The 20,784-nt window shown below is 17.1% G+C and overlaps 4 protein-coding genes across 4 annotated transcripts, besides 35 other annotated features; 1 reads left to right on the forward strand and 3 right to left on the reverse strand. All coding sequences in view use genetic code 6, as the record gives it.

Moving 5' to 3' along the window:
• The first annotated feature begins 570 nt into the window (after positions 1-570).
• Positions 571-648: a microsatellite.
• Positions 649-1,826: 1,178 nt separating this feature from the next.
• Positions 1,827-1,958: a microsatellite.
• A 192-nt stretch (positions 1,959-2,150) lies between these two features.
• Positions 2,151-2,201: a microsatellite.
• Positions 2,199-2,261: a microsatellite.
• Positions 2,262-2,278: 17 nt separating this feature from the next.
• On the reverse strand, positions 2,279-3,415 carry IMG5_002690 (hypothetical protein; the record flags this gene model as incomplete). The annotated part of the gene is made up of 1 exon (XM_004039992.1): positions 2,279-3,415. The coding sequence occupies one exon, from the start codon at positions 3,413-3,415 to the stop codon at positions 2,279-2,281; it is 1,137 nt and encodes a 378-aa protein (XP_004040040.1).
• A 323-nt stretch (positions 3,416-3,738) lies between these two features.
• On the forward strand, positions 3,739-6,579 carry IMG5_002700 (hypothetical protein; the record flags this gene model as incomplete). The annotated part of the gene is made up of 8 exons (XM_004039993.1): positions 3,739-3,833; positions 4,022-4,121; positions 4,177-4,335; positions 4,423-4,463; positions 4,614-4,793; positions 4,881-4,990; positions 5,094-5,131; positions 6,526-6,579. The coding sequence occupies 8 exons, from the start codon at positions 3,739-3,741 to the stop codon at positions 6,577-6,579; spliced, it is 777 nt and encodes a 258-aa protein (XP_004040041.1).
• Positions 3,898-3,982: a microsatellite.
• Positions 4,346-4,412: a microsatellite.
• Positions 4,795-4,859: a microsatellite.
• Positions 4,796-4,872: a microsatellite.
• Positions 4,813-4,860: a microsatellite.
• Positions 5,147-5,201: a microsatellite.
• Positions 5,193-5,237: a microsatellite.
• Positions 6,580-7,998: 1,419 nt separating the features above from the next.
• Positions 7,999-8,077: a microsatellite.
• Positions 8,000-8,065: a microsatellite.
• Positions 8,000-8,077: a microsatellite.
• Positions 8,078-8,401: 324 nt separating this feature from the next.
• Positions 8,402-8,428: a microsatellite.
• Positions 8,429-9,178: 750 nt separating this feature from the next.
• Positions 9,179-9,234: a microsatellite.
• Positions 9,179-9,235: a microsatellite.
• Positions 9,196-9,234: a microsatellite.
• Positions 9,236-9,518: 283 nt separating the features above from the next.
• Positions 9,519-9,570: a microsatellite.
• A 38-nt stretch (positions 9,571-9,608) lies between these two features.
• Positions 9,609-9,654: a microsatellite.
• Positions 9,655-10,656: 1,002 nt separating this feature from the next.
• Positions 10,657-10,705: a microsatellite.
• Positions 10,706-10,779: 74 nt separating this feature from the next.
• On the reverse strand, positions 10,780-17,648 carry IMG5_002710 (hypothetical protein; the record flags this gene model as incomplete). Its single annotated transcript, XM_004039994.1, has 7 exons — positions 10,780-10,968; positions 11,094-12,558; positions 12,629-12,879; positions 13,000-13,729; positions 13,969-15,577; positions 16,193-17,133; positions 17,281-17,648. The coding sequence occupies 7 exons, from the start codon at positions 17,646-17,648 to the stop codon at positions 10,780-10,782; spliced, it is 5,553 nt and encodes a 1,850-aa protein (XP_004040042.1).
• Positions 10,981-11,048: a microsatellite.
• Positions 11,051-11,085: a microsatellite.
• Positions 11,532-11,620: a microsatellite.
• Positions 11,553-11,628: a microsatellite.
• Positions 11,553-11,643: a microsatellite.
• Positions 12,885-12,957: a microsatellite.
• Positions 12,905-12,973: a microsatellite.
• Positions 12,908-12,996: a microsatellite.
• Positions 12,924-12,997: a microsatellite.
• Positions 12,932-13,014: a microsatellite.
• Positions 16,942-17,023: a microsatellite.
• Positions 16,946-17,021: a microsatellite.
• Positions 17,210-17,269: a microsatellite.
• A 642-nt stretch (positions 17,649-18,290) lies between the features above and the next one.
• IMG5_002720 (hypothetical protein) lies at positions 18,291-19,000 on the reverse strand (the record flags this gene model as incomplete). Its single annotated transcript, XM_004039995.1, has 2 exons — positions 18,291-18,739; positions 18,943-19,000. 2 exons carry the CDS (start codon positions 18,998-19,000, stop codon positions 18,291-18,293), a joined length of 507 nt encoding a protein of 168 aa, XP_004040043.1.
• Positions 18,545-18,616: a microsatellite.
• Positions 19,001-20,784: the final 1,784 nt, after the last annotated feature.

The raw sequence follows: 20,784 nt of genomic DNA on the forward strand, positions 1-20,784 counted from the left end.
GAAAGTAATTATATAAATTAACTTTTCTATGAAAAAGCTTAAGAAAAGAGGCTTTTTATGGAAAATAAGATATAATAAAGCTTAAATTTTAAATATAATAAAATAGTAAACTATAAAAATTTTAGTTTTTAAAAAATTCAAAAAAATAAAGATGCTAATAGTATTCTTTAGAATTATTTAAATAAAAATACAATTTTTGAAAAACAAATGAGAATTAATAATTTCCAAATATAATAATAAGATTTAGTTGATTAAATTTTTAAAGAATAATACATTTCTAATTTAAAAATTAACAAAGAATATAACTCTTATAATAGTAGAAGTAGTAAAGATTTATTCAATTTTATCATTGAATAATAAAATGGTAAAATTTAGGAAAGAACTAGTACTTTAGTTTAGTACAAATTATTTAAAAATGTAAAAAGTATTAGTTAATATAACAAAGATTATAAAAATTATAGTTTAAAATAAAAATAATAAAATAAATATTTAAATTATTGTAATTCTTAATAAAAGAAAGAATAAAATTCTAGTTTATTCAATAATTTAAATTATGATTTTGTTAATGAAAAATAAAATTTATAATTATAAATTAACTAAAAAATGTAAATAAATATTTAAAATGTTAAATTAATAAATAAATCTAAAGTTAACTTATTAAATTAACGAAATAAAAATAATAAATTTCCTTTTAAAGACCTCGAAAATAAGAAATGCTTAAATATTCATGTTAAATAAAATTAAATAATACAAAATTTAATAAAACAACAAAAATAATAGGCCAATAGTAGTTATTTATAATAATAAAGATAATAAATAAAATAAAAATTTAAAAGTTATAGTTAATATAGTAAATAATAAAATGATAAAAAAATAATTATTATATTTCTATAAGAAGTATATATAATTAAAATTAAAAATTACTTAAGGTAATTTAAAAATAAATTCATTAATATGAAAAATTAATATATTATAAATATATATATCAATCATTTTAAAAATATAATTAAAATAATTATCATAATTATATTATTTTTGTTTATTTTAAATTATATATATTACTTTATTTTATTTAAATTTTTTTAAAAAATTATTTTATTATTAACAAAAAAAATAAAATATTTAATTATATAATAAATACTTAATTTTTTTTTTTTTTAAATTTAAAAATACTCGTGTTTTAAAATAAATAAATTATAATATTAATATTTATTAATATAATCTGAAGTTATAATATATTAAATTAATAAAAATAAAACATATTTTTTATAAAAAAAACAATTGTATTAATGAGCATATTAAATATAAATTTAGGATCAAATCCATTTATATAAATATAAGAATCACCTAAACATTAAAATTAATTAATTATTAAAAATACAAATTAATAAATACAATCATTTGCTAACTTAAATAAAATAAAAATAAAGTAATAAAGCTTTTCAAACGAGGGGTCTATAATTTTAGATGAAAACCCTGATATATATGAAAAACTAAATTCTTTAAAATCTCCGTAAAAATAAAATTTAAATAGTGTAAAAATATCAAATTTTCAAAAAATTATAACTTAAAAATCATTGTATGAATACTAAAATTCATTATCTACATAATATGATAATTTAAAAACATAAGAATATTATACAAATAATTAATAATTATATAATGATAATAAAAAATACAGAGATAAAATATATATATATAAAAATTAAAGTTTAAACAGCAAACATTAAATAAATCTAAAATAAAGTCCTTTTAAAATTACTGATAAACTTTAATATTAAAACTAATATAAATAAAATATCAATAAAATAATAAATATCAATTAAAATAAAATAAATAAAAATGATAATAATAAAGATTATAATAAAGATAATAATAATAATAATAATAATAATAATAATAATAATAATAATAATGATAAAGAAATTAAAAATAATAATAATATTATTAATAAAATACTTTTCGATTAAAATAATTATCTTTTATAATGTTAAAAATTTATGTGTATTGAAAAAAACTTTGTTTAACCTAAAATTATAATTAATAATTAATCTATTTAAAAAAATAATGTAAAATTAGAAGATATACCTAACTATAAATATTATATTATTTAAAATTTCTATTAATAGAAATAAAATATATATTGAATTATAAAAAAATAAAAAATAAAATAATTAAAATTAAAATAAAATAAAATAATATATATATATATATATATATATATATATATATATATATATATATATTTATATATCTATATAAATAAATTAATTAATTATCAAAATTTTTGTTTTTTTTAAGCTTCCTAAAAATACTATTTAATATTTTATACTAAGAAATCCCCAATATATTTTTCTGGTTAATTATCCCATCTATCATATAATTTAACATATCCTAGAAGTGTATAATTTGAGTTAGGATATAAAGACAATTCTGTTCCTTTTTTATCAATAATATTTAGGAAAAAATCTACATTATTAATTTTTTCTAAAACAACTAATTATCCTTTAATTGGTACTAAATTTTCATCTTAAAAAAACTTTCTAGAAGACATTGAACTACAATTAAAAATAAATTTTTAAGGAATAATTTATATAATCTAATCAAGACTTTCAAAATGTTAATTAATAAATATAACTCCATATTTTTTACATTCATTTACCAATTCATTTAAAAAAATATCTCCTTCAATTAATATAGTAGTAAAAATCTCCCCTTAAGCCATATCTACGCCATTAAAAGTGATTAAAACTTCCTCATAATCATCTATAATGCCATTCACAATATTTCTTTTATATGAATAATCTTTATTCCCTTCTAAATGATTTACAGTAATTATTTTTTTAAAAGAAATGCCTTTATGGCTTCCCCTTTAGATCAAATTCTTGTAATAATCATAGCTAATTCGGCTACATAAATTATGTCTTTCTTTTATTTCTTCACTACTGTCGTAGTCGTAGGTTAATGGACACCATAAACCAGCCCCTACTTAAGAAGTAATTTATTGTTTAGCCTATAAATGTAAATCTTGGGGAGTATTTTAGTGATTATGGACAAAATTATCAGCATATATAGTCACTTTATACCCACTTTTGGCACATTCAATGGCTGTATATAAACCAGCGTAGCCTGCTCCTATTATCGCGACTTCTTTTTATATATCAGAGGAGTATTTAGTGTCAAATTTGGCAAATAAAAGTTTTGTATAGCCATAAGAAATAGATATTCCAGCTCCTCCATAACCATAATTATGGAAAAAAAGTTTATTTTAGATTTTTTGTTCTTCTATACGAACACCGCCTTTACGATAAGGACGTAAACCGCTTTTTTAGCCTAGAATTTTGGAAAAATTTATTTCTGGTATAGGAAGTTTAATTACCTTTTAAGGTTTTTAAGGGATTTATTATTTTTACATTTTTGTTATTCTTTTATATTTATATGTTATTGATTTTATTCTAATTTAAATAAATATTAAAAAAAGATATTTTTTAATATAATATATATAAAATACAAAAAAATAATGTAAAATTAGTATAATAAAACTCAATTAATAATATTAACTGGTTATTTGGGTTCAGGAAAAACAACATTAATACAATATATATTAAAAAATCAAACATAATATAAAGTTGCGGTCGTATAAAATGAATATTCGGATGGTTTAATAATAAAATAAAAAATATATGTGTAAAAAAATTAATAATATAAATACAATAAAATATTTATAATAATATAGAAATGGGAATAGAATCGCCATTAATGACTGATTCTTAAGGAAAACCATTTGATAAATTTTATGAATTGCCAAACGGATGTATATGTTGCACGGCAAAGTAAAAAAATATATATATCAATATGTATATTTATATATTTATTTTCATTTTAAATTATTATTAGATATATATATATATAAATATATATATATATATATATATATAATTTTATCTATATATATATTTATAGAAAAATATATATATATATAATTTTTATTTTATATTAATCTATTTTATATATAAAAAAGAGGTGATTTATTAAATGCTATAGAATATTTAATTTAGGATGAAAAATATAAATTAGATTATATTTTAATTGAAACTAATGGTTTAGCTGATCCTTCTGAAGTAATTATTTATAGTTAGATAAAATATAAATAATTAATAAAAATATATTATATAGACAATAAAAAACTTTTGGGTGGATGATAATTTAGAAAGCCCTGCTTAATTAAAATCTATACATACAGTATTATCAGCATATAGATTTAAATAATTAAAAAAAGACAATATATTTATAAAGCAATTAATATATGCTGATACTATTTTAATTAATTAAATAGTAATAATACATATATATATATATATATATATATATATATATATATATATATAAATTATATATATATAAATATATATTTATTTTTAGGACAAATCAAATAAAGATGACATCGATTATATTTAAAAAGAGTTATATAAAATAAATCCTTTAGCAATTTAGATATAAACTTAATTTTGTTCAGTAGATTTAAATGAAATTTTTAATATTGACAATTTCAATATGATGGAATAAAAGAAATAATAAATATATAATATTTTCAATAAAAATTAAAATGTTAGTCACGAACATGGAAGTGATAAAATTAAATCGATTTTTTTCGAATTAGACTATGAGTTTGATTTTAAAAGTTTGGAAAATAAAATTGGATAGTTAGTATGGGAATAAGAAAATATATTTATTCATAGAATTAAAGGAATTATAAAAATTTTAAATGATAATTTTATATATGAATTATAAGGGTAATATATTTATAATAAAATATATATATATATATATATATTTATATATATATATATATATTTATATCTAAAATTATTTTTTTAAAGTGTAAAAGATATATTTGAAATCAAAAAAAGTAATGTTTTATGGAAAAATGGTTAAAATAGCAAGTTTTTATTTATTTGTGAAAATTTAACAAAAGATTAAATTATATAAAGTATTATAAATTGAATATAATAGATTATATATTATTTTAAAATTATAGCTATATTTATATAGGAATAAATATTAAATATTATTTTATCTATAATTAAATTAAGAATATAAATCTATATTATATAAACAAAATATAAAATTCGTAAAAATAAAAATAATATATATATATATATATATATATTTAATAATACATATAAATTTATAAATATATAAAAAAAATAAAATAAAAATAAAAAATAATATATATATATTTATATATTTATATAAAAACATAATGTCATTTAACGCCATATATGAATTTTGTATATATTTAGAAAGTTTTAGGAATATTGATTTATTTGATTAAGGAGTCTACTATTTAGAAATCTAAATATTTTCTAAATAATAAAACTAATAATAGACATATATAGCAAATCCAATTTAAATTAAATAAATAAATAATTTATAAACATAAAAAAAAAATACATTATAATAACCTACTGGGTTAATAATTAACAATATATACTAAACAAAGAAATTTCGGATAAAATATTGCGAAGAAGAGGTCTAATTAAATGAAATGTGTGTTTTTTAGATAGAATAAAATGCCAATATATAATTTTAAAGTACCGAATTTTACATTTAATTCGACCTCTACTCCCATATAGCTCCAAAATAAGAAAATATTGGATAAAATATGAGTTTTTAGAAAAAAAGTGAGTGTAAATGTATCATAAGAAGGGCTTCAGAGTTCTTTTTTGAATATATATAGGTATTTTTTGATAAAAATAACTGTTGCATTCTATAAAGTAGCTTACATGGTGCACTATTAGCTTTTAATTTTAAAGATTAGGCTTTTTGTGAGAATTCTTATTATAATTTACATAAATTTTTAGAAGAGAATTTTTCTAAAAATCCACTTTTGGTTTTCTATGAGATTTTCGTGGAATTTCAAAAAAAAAATTTATAAAAAATAATGCGCTTTTTTAAAAAAATATCATAAAAAAATTGTTAAAAAGAAGAAGAGATTTTAGAGGAAAATTTCATTAAAAAAAACACTCTTTTTCTGCTTTAAAATCAATAAGAATTCAATATGAAAGATGAAGTTTTTTTCACTTGCCAAATTAGATAAGAAATGATGTCTATATAGAAAGATTTGTATTTTTTTTGGCAAAAAATACTTGATTATTTATAAATTAATCACTTTAAAATACTAAAAAACTATCAAAAATAGTATAATATGGCTATATATGAAAAATGGATGTAGAATATCTTCCGAAAAAGACATAAAGTGGATAATTTATTCACTTTAAAGTAAGATTTTTCGAAATAAAACCAACTTATAGCGTCTAAATAGAGAAAAAATTATGACTTTTCAAATTTAAAATAACTCCGAGTAGAAAATATAAATATGTTCCCTAAAATAGATATTCATCCTATTTTTTTCGAAGAAATATACTCTAATATATAAAATAATATAAATAAATAAAATATAAATTGCATTTAATAAAAAATAGGTTTATATATATAAAATATATAAATATTAATATAATATAGGAAATCATATAATAATATTATGTCATGGATTTAAAGGTAGTTCATATGATATGAGAATTATAAGAAATATTATATGTAGTTAATATCCAGATATATATTGTATGTCATCTAAAATAAATGAGTAATAAACAGAAAAAGATTTAGATTTATTAGGCAGAAACTTAGCATAGGAAATTAAATTTTATATAAAAAAAGAAATATTAAATGTCTTAATAAAATCTCATTTATAGGACATTCTATGGGAGGGGTTATTGTTAGGGCAGCTTTAGTTTATTTAAAAGAGTTTTAAAATATTATGTATTCATATGTATCTATTTGTACACCACATTTAGGGTGTTATTATAATAATAATAGTTTAATAGATACTGGAATGTGGCTTATGTAAAAAATTAATAAAAGTGATAGCTTATTATAACTCTTATTAAAAGACAATTATAAAATAGAAGACTGTTTTATATATAAATTAAGTCTAGAATAAGGATTAAATTAGTTTGTTAATGTCATGTTTATTACTAGTTATGAAGATTAATATGTTACTTAATAATCAGCTAAAATTATAGTTGAGAAAGATGGAAAGTATATATAAAAAATTATTAAATATAAATATATATATGTATTTATATATATCTTATATACTTTTTTTTTATATAAAATATTTATTTATTAATTTTAAGTTAACAAATAAATTAAATGGCTTAAAATATATATAGAACATTTAAATGTAATAAAATTTATAGAATAGATGTTAATTTTAAATTGAGTAAGTAAAAAATATTAAATAATAATAATTTAAATACATATATATATATATATATAAAATAAGTTCATTTGATAAAATTATTGGGAGAGCTGCTCATATTCATTTTTTAGAAAATGAAGCTTTTTCTTAAATGCTTGTTAATTGTTATAGAGAATTTTTCGAATGAATATAATTTATCATTATAATTTAAATTAAATTTTTATTCTTATATTTTTTTATACATATATTAATTAGCATAAAATATATTTAATTTTATATATATATATATAGAATTTGTATTTTAAAAAAACATATTCTACTAATTTCTGTAATAATAATATTATTTCTAATAAAATAAAAAATACTCAATAAATATAATCTAAAAATAAATTAAAAAAAAGCTAAAAATAAAAAACTAATATACATTTAATTATAATAAAAAATGTAATAACAATAAAATAATCATTAAAGTGAAATTTTTTGTGTTTTTAAAACAAATTTACCTTCCGAATATAAAACAGAAGAAACACGTATAAACATACCTTCGCATTTTAACGAAAAAGACCTAACAGAAGTAAATAAAAAACAAAAAATATAATATATAATAAATAAAAAAGACTCTCCTTTAGTTATTAAAATAAGAAAAATAATAAGATAACGAAAAATATTAAAATATATCTTTTGATTTTTTAATAAATGATGATTTTTTACGAGGAACAGTAAAATTCGTAAAGAATATATATATATATATAAATATATATATAAATATATAAATATATATATATAAATTAATATATATATTTATTTAAATATTTTTATTATATTTATATAAGTCATTTATTAAAAAACAACATTTTTTCTGAAGAAACAATTTAAATATGGTATACATTAAGTTTATCAGCACCTTAAAAGCAAAATGATAATTCTGAAGAAGACTGGATTAGTGATTTATCTTTATTAAATACATATAATGCCTAAAAAGCAAGTCCAATAGTTGTTTCTTTATATAATGGCAGTATATCTATTTATAACTAATAATTAAAAAAAATACAAAACCATTAAATAACTGATTAAACAATAAAGGCTATTTAAGTATAACCTAAGTAAAAAACATTATAAATAAATTTATAATGGTACATATATATATATATATATATATATATAAAACAGCTATATATCCTAAAAAGATAAAGAATATTTAATATATTCAGCCTGTTTAGATGAAAAAGTACGTATAGGGACCTTATTATATTAAAAAAATGGCTGTATTTACCAAGAACTAGCTGATTTATCTGAAAATGATTCATCTATAGAATCTTTAGATCTAAATACATTAAAAAACTCACATATAGTGACTGGTAATTATAATGGAGGTGTATATATATATGAAATGAATGCAAAAATACTCTAAGAATCTTCATATTAGAATTCTATAGATGAAAAAAGGAATAAGAAAATTAAATTAAACAAAAAATAAATTGAGCCTTTGAGTAAATTAAATTTACATAGTGATTGCATTAGTACTATTTTTTGGAAAGATTTTGAATAAATAATTTCTGGTTCTTTTGATCATTCAGTAAAAATTTATGATACAAATAAATAATCGGAATCAGCCATTTTTAATATGAAAAATTCAGCTGTTACTGCTCTTTTCCCTTTACAAAATAACGCCCTAGTAGGATAAGAAGATGGGTAGATAAAATAAATTGATTTCAGGGAAAAAACTACTACTTAGAGGGTTTTTAAAGCTCATTAAAGTTGGATTAGTGATATTTAGGCATTGTAAAGTAATACTAATTTGTTTTTGTCAGCAGGCTATGATCATAGCGTAAGGATTTGGGATTAAAGGTCTAGTTTTCCATTATTTAATATCAAAACACATCATGATAAAGTACTTGGAGCTGTTTGGAATGGTATTTATATTATTTATAATTTTTTTAGTTATATTTATTTATTTTATTTTTATTTATAAAAAAAAAAGGAGAAAATATGATTGTTAGTGGGGGTTCTGATAATTAAGTAGTTTCACATGTTTTCTAATGATATTTATAAATATATATATATTTATTATTTTAAAAATAAATTGAAATATAATTAAATTAAGATTTAATATATTTTTATAAACTATATTATTTATTTTTTTAAAATAAAAAATAAAATATGTAATTTCAATTATTAAATAGTATTTATAGTATATTATATATTGTAAAAAAGATATAAAGATATTAAAATTAAAAATAATAATTATAAAATAATATAATATATATATATATATATATATATATATATATTTATATATTTATATAATAACTATATTCTTTTTAAAATAATCCTAACCTCCATTAATATTGTTTTTATCTTTTTAATAAATATTTTTTTTTTTTTAAATATTTTTATAATTAATAAGTTAAAAAAATCTATCTAAATATATTAATATTATTTAATCCTTAAACTATGATTTAAATTTAATTTATTTTATTGTAGTTTTAATTATATTATTAATTATTTAAAAATTTTATTCTTTCTTTTATTCTTATTTTGAATATTAATCAATATATTTATAAAGCAATATGATTGATTTTTTTTTTTTTTTAATAAAATAATTCTGAAATACTTTAAAAATTAAAAAGCCATACTATAAAGTAAAATAATTAAGTATAATTTAATTTATTATTTTAATTAATGTATGTGAGTATAATAAGTACTTTGGCTTATATTCTTCTTTTTAAGATCAATTATATAATTTCATATAAGAAGGAATTATTGAAAACGATTAATAATCTTATTTAAGACTATTATTTATTTTACTATTAAAAATTTTTTTTTTTTTTTTTAAATGATGTTTTCCCTTATAATATTATAAAAAAGAAGCTTATAAAGGATATTTGGAAATAAAAACAATAAAATATAAATTGCCTTTTCTATTTTACTAAAAAATATGATTTTAAATATGAAAGTTTGTTTGGAAAACAGCTTTATTGTTTGAGTGAAATTTCTTAAATAATTAATAATATTTTTTTTAAAAAAAATACTAATTTAACAACTAATAAATAATATTATAGAAAGTATTTATATTATTTATCAATAAAAAAGTAAATGAAAGTAACAAAAATATAAACTAAAGTAGATCTACTATCAATTTTATTATAAGAAGCTATTATATAAGGTAAGAAAGAATTTTTTAAAAAGTTTATAAAAAAACATATATTTAAATAAGTTAAGGATTATATGGAAAAATACTTATCAATAAATGTATTTTAATGATACGATTAAAAGAATATATTAAATAAATGACTATTATCTATTTAAATATATAAAAGTATATATATAAAAAGGAATTATATAAATAAATTTAAAATATAATATCTTTAATTTATATTTATATATATGTATATTATAAATTTAAATACTTTTATTATAATTAGAATATTTTATATAAATAATTATTAAGAAATTAAATTTTTATAAAAAAAAACATCTATATATATTTAAAAATAATTAAAAAATAATAAAATTCAATTGTTAAGACTAGTTAAATTAGGTATCCATTATATATCTTCATTTTATAATTTATCCGATATAAAATATTCTAATCCTGTATATTCAGTACTATCTTTATTTTATAAACTATAAATATAAAAAATATAATTCCATAAATAATGTTTTTTAGTATGATCTTCAAAACTTTTGTCTTGATTTTCAATCTAATTTAATAGTATATATGATAAATATGAATATATATATATATATATATATATATATTTATATATAATTATAATATATAAATTTATTATTATTTTTTTTATTTTTATTTATTTTATATATATACTGTTGTTCTTTCTAATCCACAAATAAAGCATTTATTTTTTTTATCTTATTCAATAAAATTTCTTTTATCTCTCATTTCTGCAAAAGTATCAATCATTATCCCACTTACAATGTTCATAAAAAGTACACTTATGAATACAAAATACAATGAATTATATACAAATGTTGATGTATCCCAATCACTCATTGAGCTACCTATTACATCTGAAAGACTTAAAGTCATCATACAAAAAATTAATGAATTACAAGTCTATCTATTCTATATAACTTATAAATCTTTATAAATCTCATTTATATAATTTTCAAATGCAATAACACTAAAAATATACACAAACATTATTCCTAATACACTAAAAATAATCAATTACTTCATCTTATAAAATATAGACTAGTAAACGTTTTCAACTATTCCTTAAGATGATTTTAGTTTACTCTATTAATATATATAAATATATAAATAATATATATATATATATATATATATAAATATATATTTAAATATATATATTTATATATATATTTATATATTTTTATATGTTTAAATATATTTAATTACTATAGCATATGGTAATGTAAGGACTTAATATTTTATATGAATTAAATTTCCTAAAACACTGGCTGATAGCAATATGGAAAGAAATGTAAATTAATCATTTTAATAAAATAGTTTTATTTTTGACCAATGAGTGTTTATTTTTGCATTTTTTGGTGGAACCTAGTTAATGAATGTGAATAAAATTAATAAAAGAGTCAATATAAGGTGTATAATAAATAATATTCCTATAAAAATTTTTATTAAATAGTTATTTATTACAATTTTCATTTCTTATAAATTTTCGAATTAAATATTAACTGATAAAATTAATAATAAATTCAAAAAAAGGCTCATGTATACTACAAGCTTTTATATTTGTTAAATATTTTCAGAAGTAGCCCTTATTTTGTTTTAATTAAGGCTAAAATTATGTTCTATTTCGTCAAAGACGACATTTTTATATTATAAAAGATCGGTTATTTTCTCTCTTTAGCTTTCTCTATTGACATTTTTCATTATTTTGTCTTTCGTATCATCTGACACAAAGTTAAATAAAGGAATAAAGGGGAAATATAACTACTTAAGTTCCTTTTAGTATTGTATTTCTATTGAAACAATTTTCTTTTCTAAATAAAAAATCATTTCGGAATAACTAGACGATAATTTTTGATGAAAAATCTAGTTTATTTATATATCATATTCCGAAAATCTTTTTATTATAGTCAAATTGTTTAATATTTCAGTAATATGTTAATCATAAAAGCCAGTTTCTTTATTTTTTCTATAAAGGTATTTTTTTAATTAAGAAAGAGTTTTTAAATTTAGTTTTTGTAAATTCCTCTGTATAATTATTACTAAAAAGTCTATTTATAGTTTATTTTTTATTTCATTATATATTTATTAATTAAGGCTTTCTAAAACTACTAAAACACTAATAATTACCTATATATTTATACATATATATATATGAAATTATAAACATTTAAAATTTTTTTTAATACTTTATTATAAAAATAATATAATTAATCAATATCTTCATCTATAATAAAAAATCTATTTACATTATTTTATTATATCTATATTTATATTTAAAATTAATAATAATATATATAATGACATTAAAAAACTAAGCCATAATAAAAATATCTTCGTAAAAAGTAGTTTAAGATAAAGAAAGCTAATTTTAAATGCAAGGTACTTGAGTAACTTCAATAAGAAAATCAATAATAAAATTAGGAATAGTAATTAAATCCTAATTATATATAAATATTAAATAAATATATATATATATATATATATATATATATATATTTATACATAATTTATATATTTTTTTATATATTTATACATTTATTATTATTTTATATTTTACTTTATTCATTATTTTGATAAACAATTAATTAATTTGATTCGAAATATTTATAAAATTAAAGTTTTTTACTTTTAATTTATTATCTAAATTTATTTATTGCCTTAAATAATTTTTCATTTCTATATTATTATTTTCACACATTAATTATAAAAACTTAAAAATTCCCTATAAAATTGTCAAACATTGACTAAAAAAATACAATTCGTCACAAGAATCTTAAAGACCTGTATTTTTTCGAATCATATTGTAACTTTTTTCACAAAAAAAGTCATAGTTTTATATTATCAATAGATTGTTTTATTACTAAGCTTCTTTAGTAAATTGCTATAGCTTGATTTCTTCTTTTGAAATCCTATATATTACCTTCGAAAGCCTCTATATTAAATTATTTATGTTCTAAAGTATCAAATTATCCCGATCTTCCTTTAAAATATGTAATAAATCTTTTTAGACATTCTAATTCCCTCCTAATAATTAACTAATTCCAAAAAGTAAAATCTCATTAATTAATTTAAGCCTTTATTCAAGATTTTTCTATTTTAAAAGTTCACAGATAAGCCTTGCAGATTGAAAAGATTGCATTTTATTTTAAGTTTCTTCAATTTCTTTTTAATATTAAATCCAATAATGTATATCCCATAAATCAATAGTAATTTATGAAGTAGACTAAAAATATAAATATAAATATGTATATATATACATATATATTTACTTATTATTCATTTTTATTCTTCTCAGTTATTTATTTAATCAATAATTATAAATAAAAAATATGTAAATTATCTTATAAATTGGGATTATTTATAGCAAATTTGATTATGTTTTTTATTAAAATATCGGAATTTAATATAGGAATATTTGAATTGTAAAAAACTTTACTAGTATCTTCTAGATTTTTAATAGTATCAAATAATTAACTTTATTCCCTATATTGTTTATTAAAATAATAATATAAATATAATTTTATACTTTTCAAGAAATTAGACAAAGCTTATTTCATATTTTAAATAGGAAGTTAAATTTTTTAATTTTTTGTTAAGATATTTATTTAAATCCTTATTTTTATTACTTTCTTTAGCCGTTTATTTCTTATATTAAGAAAAATCTTTTTATTAATTATCATCATTTTCCAAAAAAAGTACTTTTAAACAATTTTAAATACAAAAATCTTCCTATTTACAATCTCGAGAAGCTTCCAATATTAAATTTCTTATATTTACTTGAATTTTTTCATCTAAAACGCCTTTTATTATTAGATTTTCATTTCTCCAAAAAGCTTCAAAAGGGAAGGCTTATTTTTAGGAAAAAATTCTATTTAAAAAAACATCCTTAATATATTTAATTTAATTTTCCAAATTAAAAAACAGTCCAAAATGTAGACTCTAAATTTCCCCAAAAAGCCTAAGAAGTAAATTATGTGCAAAAAACTGTTTTTTTTTGGCATTTTTTTCCAAATTTTCTATTAAAATATTCAAAAATTCCTCATTTTAAACCAAAAAGAAAATGGCCAAAATATTTTCCTTTAAAAAAATACAAAAATAACTCCAAAAAAACTTATATTCAATATAAAAATCGAATTCTTTTTTTAAAAAAATCTCCTTTTTTTACCAAACTTCCCTACTTTTCTCCAATTCCTCAATAATAAATTATAAATCAACTCTTAAAAAGTCCCAAAAAACACTCTCTTTATCCCCTAAATTATCAAAATCTATATAAAAAAGCCTATTTATGAAACTTCGGAGACATTTTTTTAATAAAATACACTCTTTAATTTCACTATATATTTCCAATAAATACTCACTATTATATATGCCTCTAAATTTGTTTAAATTGAGTTTGTTTTTTCCTTCTATGAGAAAAGTAGAAAGTACAAAAAAGGCATAAAAATACCAAATTTGTCCGTTTGTTTTTATCAGATTTTAGTCTTCGTTATAAAATTCGGGGATTATTTTTTTTCTTTCATTAATAAAAATATAGTCTTAGAATTGCTTTTCTTAAATCAATTAAAGGATTGTAATTTAATTTTATTTTAAAGGATTATTATTCAAAACTACTAGAGTTTTCAGAAAATAAACCAATTTAGATTTATAAAATAAAGGTGTCTTGGCATTTTTAGCTATATTTAATATAAAGGAAGCCGTCTAGTTAATTTCGGAAGCATTTAAAAGCAAAAATTTGACGTTTTTATATAAATCAAGTAAAAATTCTATTGCTCCAGTATTAAAAAAGAGATGCTATTGTGCTAAAAACTTACATTTGGGTATAATTTCTAGTTAAGACTCGTAATTATTCCATATAAGCAAACATAAATAATTATAAACTGTTTAAATTAATGAAAAAAGGAGTGGATTATTTTAAAAATCTTCACATTTGCAAAATTAAAGAAAATTAATTAAAGGTAAATGTAAATCATGAGAACGTAGTAAATTTTAAATAAGAATATTATTTTTTTCCCTTTCATTATAAAAATTTATTATTTTATCGGAATTTAATATTTCCTTGTCTATTTTTTATAAACTAAATTTAAAATTTGTTAATTAAAACCCTTTCTTCATAGTCTATGAATAAAAATATAAATCTTAAATAATTCCGAATTAATCGGCAATAGATTAATTTAGATTTTTATTATTAAAACTTCTATATATTTATGAATTATCTTATTTCATTTTATTATGTAAATTATGATTATTTTTTGGTATTTATTTATTATTACTATATTTTTAATTATTATTGCCATTAATTTAAGTTTTTATTAAATTATAATTATCTAATTCTTTTTATTGTTATAAGTTAGTATCTTTTTTAATATCTTCTGCTTCTTTTTAAAAAAGGACCTTTTTTATAGGACTTATTTAATAGTTTAAATCTTCTTCAAATAGAAAACAAGTATTGGATTTATATTTATTTTTTATATTTCTAGAATTTAATCTATTATATATGATTTCGTTATTATTTAAATTATTATTATTTATATCTAATTTATCTTATTCACTTATATTGTTATTTATATTATTTTATTGATTTATATATTAATACTATTTGTTATTCTAATTTTCTTTAAAATAATTTTATTTACTTTGCTTTTAATCTATCTTATTACTACTTTCTATATTCTCATAATTAATCACTTTTTTCGGCAATATGCTTAAAGGACTGATCTATTCGTATTTATTTAATTAATTAAGACTCTAACTAGAAATAATAGCCTAAGAAAGTGGCGAAATAGTATAATCTTTATCACTTTTAGATATAAAATAATCAAAAAGTATTCCTTAATTATCTAAATTAGCCATAAGTATACTTTTGTTTGATAAAATATGTAATTTATATTTAAAATAGCCAATAGACTATGTAATTTATTTAGGTAATCCATTTTCAAAGAGTATAATTTTCTATACATTTTCAAGTAGTTTTTATCTTTAAGTAAAAATAGAGTACAAAATGAATAATAAAAGTTTAAAAATTTCATTATTATTTAAAACAATAATTAACTCAAATAAAACGAGTGAAAATTCATATAATTTAAAACCAAAAATTTTATCGTCTTTTTCTATAATTTTTAAAAAGTTTTCAATCCAAATTTCACTCTAGCATATTTTCTCGTCCTATACATCTTAATATTGTTTAGTCTTTTTAATTATTTCATCAAAAATAGTAAATGTATGTGAATAAAACTTAGAACTATATCTCATCTATCTATATTTGTCCTTCAATATCTATTTTTTTGGACTTTTCTATTTCTCTTTATCTACCATTAATTATTTTAAATAATATAAGACATCGCTAACACGTATATTAGTATGAATCTCGATATAAAGTTGGATTATATGGCTTATTTTCTATTTACATTTTTCGATTATCTCCTCACTTTTTTATATATTTCTTTCCAAAGAATACAATACGGCTTCTTTTCGTTTTTCATTGCCTATATGTAAGTAATAAATAAATATAGATATATATATATATATAATATATATATAATATTATATTTATATATATTTAAATATATATAAATATTATATTTTACTTAAATTTTTATCAGTATCAGTATAATTAATTAATATTTTTACAATTTCTGGTAATATTTCATCTAATTTATAACTATTTTTCCATATACCTTTTTCAATACTTTTTCTATTTATAATAATATATAAAATGAGAAATAGATATAATATAATTACATAATTTATAAATATAAAAATATAAATGAATATTTATATATATATATAATAACATATATAAATTAATAATTATATATATATATATATATTTTTTTAATACTAAAATAATTCTAAAACTTTATAAAACTCCTCAATTATAAATTTATTATTAGTATAAAAACCTTAAAATTCTTCCTTTATAAATTTCTTAATAAACTTTTTTACTTCTTTTAAACTATCAATAAATTCAACATTATCCGAAATATTCATGTCTGAAACATAATCAATATTATTCCATTCTCTTACTTTCATCATTTGTGGTATATTGCAAGATTATTTACAGTCTAAAAACGCATAAATAAGCAAATTTAGGAACGGAATACGTTTATTTGATTTTTTAATATGTTTATCATGTAATAATTTTATCAGTATATTGATATTAATTTATTAATCAATATATATTTACCCTATTTGTTTTAATTTTTACATAAACTGGCCAATAAATCTACATAAGCCAAAAAATATTCAAAAGAGACATCTTATTAAGCCAAAAAATATATTTTTTTTATGGAAATCCATCCAAAACTAGGGTTAAAAACCATAATTTTTTTCGTATTTTTTCCTTAATTTTAAACTTGAAATGAAAGTTTTAAAAAAACTAATTTTTTTTTTAAAAAAAAGCTTCCAAAAGTGCATTTTAATTTTATAAATTCCACAAAAAACACTGCAAAATTTTACACTATATTTTATGCGGTTTTTCCTTTTTTAAATAAATCAATTAAATTATAGTCTAAATTGCCTTCTAGTCGATTTTTTTTGCACTTTTCTCGTTTTTTAAAAGCTCAATTATAAGCTTTTCGACAAAGCCCTCGTTTTTTAATACGAAAAGAGCATTAAAAATAAACAACTCTAGATTTTCAATTAAATTTTCTATTATTTTTTCGTTATTTTCAATTCCTTTTTCCAATATCTCGTATATAATTTGTAATATTTGTAATTTTTCTTCTTCTTTATAGTCTCTATTCTCGATTATTTCCTTAATTATTAAAACTAGTAATAAAAATATTCCTATATCTTTCAATATAAGCTATTTTTATTCATTGTTTTCTTACAAAAAGTTTTTCAAAGAATTCAATCTTGAAATTATTTGAAAAAAATTTATTGAAAAAATACTTTTTTCCTTTAAATAACTCCAAAAACAAAATAAAAGTTCTTAAGTAGAAAGAGCAAATAAGATATATTTTTTTATGTTTCAGAAATTTTTTCAAATCTAAATCCATGTCGACTTTTTTTATTTATAAAATGGCATTCATTTATTTAAAAAATAAATTCTTTTTAATGCTTTAATCTCTCGAAAATTATATTGGAATTAAATTCTGGTAAAAATTATTCATTATTATTATTATTATTATTATTATTATTTTTATTATTATTATTTTTATTATTATTATTATTATCATTTTTTTATATTTAATTTAATTATTTTTCTCTATTTTAATCCCAGAATTATATATATGTTACTTTGTTTAATTTCTTTTCTTCTTTATTTTATTTCAAAATCTCTACATTCAAAAACTGACCTTTCTTTTCCTATAATACTAGTTTATCTTATATAATTTAAGCACTTTTTCCGCTTAAAAAATGCCTTAATTTAATTTATCGATTATTTTAACAATCTAAATTCCAATTTATTTAAAAAATTTAATCATATAAAAAGTTATTATTATTATTTCTTTCCTCATAAATATAAATATTATCATCTATAATACCTTTTCCTACTTACCCATTTGTTTTATTATGAAAAATATAAACTAAATCATTATTATAAATAACATCTTCATCTTCCTATAAAATAACAATAATAAAAAATATGCCTATTATATATATATATAATAAACATAATCTTCATTTAATTTTAAACTAAAAGAACATTCTTTTTCCCTTAAAAGTATACATAAATGCCTTTAATCATCACATATAGGTTTTCTTATATTTAAAAAAGGGTTTTAATTATTCTAAAAATGCACAAAAGGATAAAATCTTTCCAAATTAATATCTAAAACCTCTCTGTTTTATCATTTTTTATACATATTTATTATCCGAAAAAAATACAATCGCCCTCTTTATCATAACTATTATAATTTTCCAATTTATAAATACACATACTTGATATTTCTTCTATTAATTCAACACTATATCCATTTCTACTTCTACAATTATAACTTCCGCTAATAAAAAAACCCGAATCTAAGTGTTAGAATATAACTTTACTTCCTAAAAGTACATTTTATCCATATTCTTATTATTTTTTTTATTAAAAATAAAAATTCTCTCTTTCTAATCTTTCCTTATACATATTTTTTTAATCGGAGGAGCATTTTTTATACTTATCATGTGCTTAGAAATCCACATTGGGAAGAATTCGAAAAAGAGATTCCCTATAATTATATATTTCATCAATATTTTGGGATTTTATAAAGTTTAAACTTGGCTCAGTAAAGCCTTTGGAATATATTAGTCCTTTATTTTCTTCAAATTCAGTTATACAAAATTATATTATTTGACCAAATCGGAGTGTTTATTAAGACATGCTTTTCTTTTCTTTTTTTCTATATATCTATAATTTTGTTTATTAATTAAAAAATAAATATTTTAGATGTTTTTTATTTTAACTTTTTATTTTATAGTAAATAAAAAAAAAATAACATGTATATGGTATTTTATATTTATTTTTTAAATAAATTTGAACGTATATATATATATATCTAAATATAAATGTAAATATTTAATAAATAAAATAAATAATTAAAATCTCAACTATATAATTAAACATTATTTATTTAAAAAAATCAATTAAAGAAAATTGACCTATATATATATATATATATATACATATATTTAAACAACTTAAAAATGTAAATAAAAAAGTTACTAATAAATAAATTAAAACAGCTAAAAGAACTAAATTCAGTAAAAGTAACCACTCAAACTTGTGAATAATAGCAAGAATAAAGCCAATTATAACGAAAACATTAAATTTTTCTATATTTAAATAGTAACATAATAAATAAAGTATGAAAAAATAATATATATATATATAAATATAAATATATATGTATATATGCTCTTTTATTCTTTTATATATAAATTCATATTTATTTATATATAGTGTACATAATAAATATTAAAAATTCACATTAAAAATCGAAATGAGGACGAAATATAAACATTATATAAAATAACTAAATAGACCTAATTTTTTACTTAATATACACGCCAAATTGGCCATGAAGTTCATTTAGAATGTTGCAAATACATTAAATTTAGTTGTTTTAGACCAAATGAAATTATATATTCTTAAAGTGCATATATATTTATGTATTTTTTAACATATAAATATATATAGATTAAAAAGTTCATATTCTATATATAGTATTTAAGGGTAAAATAGGTATAATGAAAGATTAAGAACCATTAGAATATAATTAAACAAAATTCAAAGAAAATAACCAAGGTTAATTTAGTATTTTACAAAACGAATACGAAAATGGACTTATATCATTTCCAAATGCCGAATTTATCTAAAATAATTTCTGTAATTAGTACTATATTGCTCTAGAAGAAA

Source organism: Ichthyophthirius multifiliis (assembly GCF_000220395.1).
Source record: "Ichthyophthirius multifiliis unplaced genomic scaffold scaff_1120509249421, whole genome shotgun sequence".
NCBI classification, from domain to species: Eukaryota; Ciliophora; class Oligohymenophorea; order Hymenostomatida; genus Ichthyophthirius; species Ichthyophthirius multifiliis.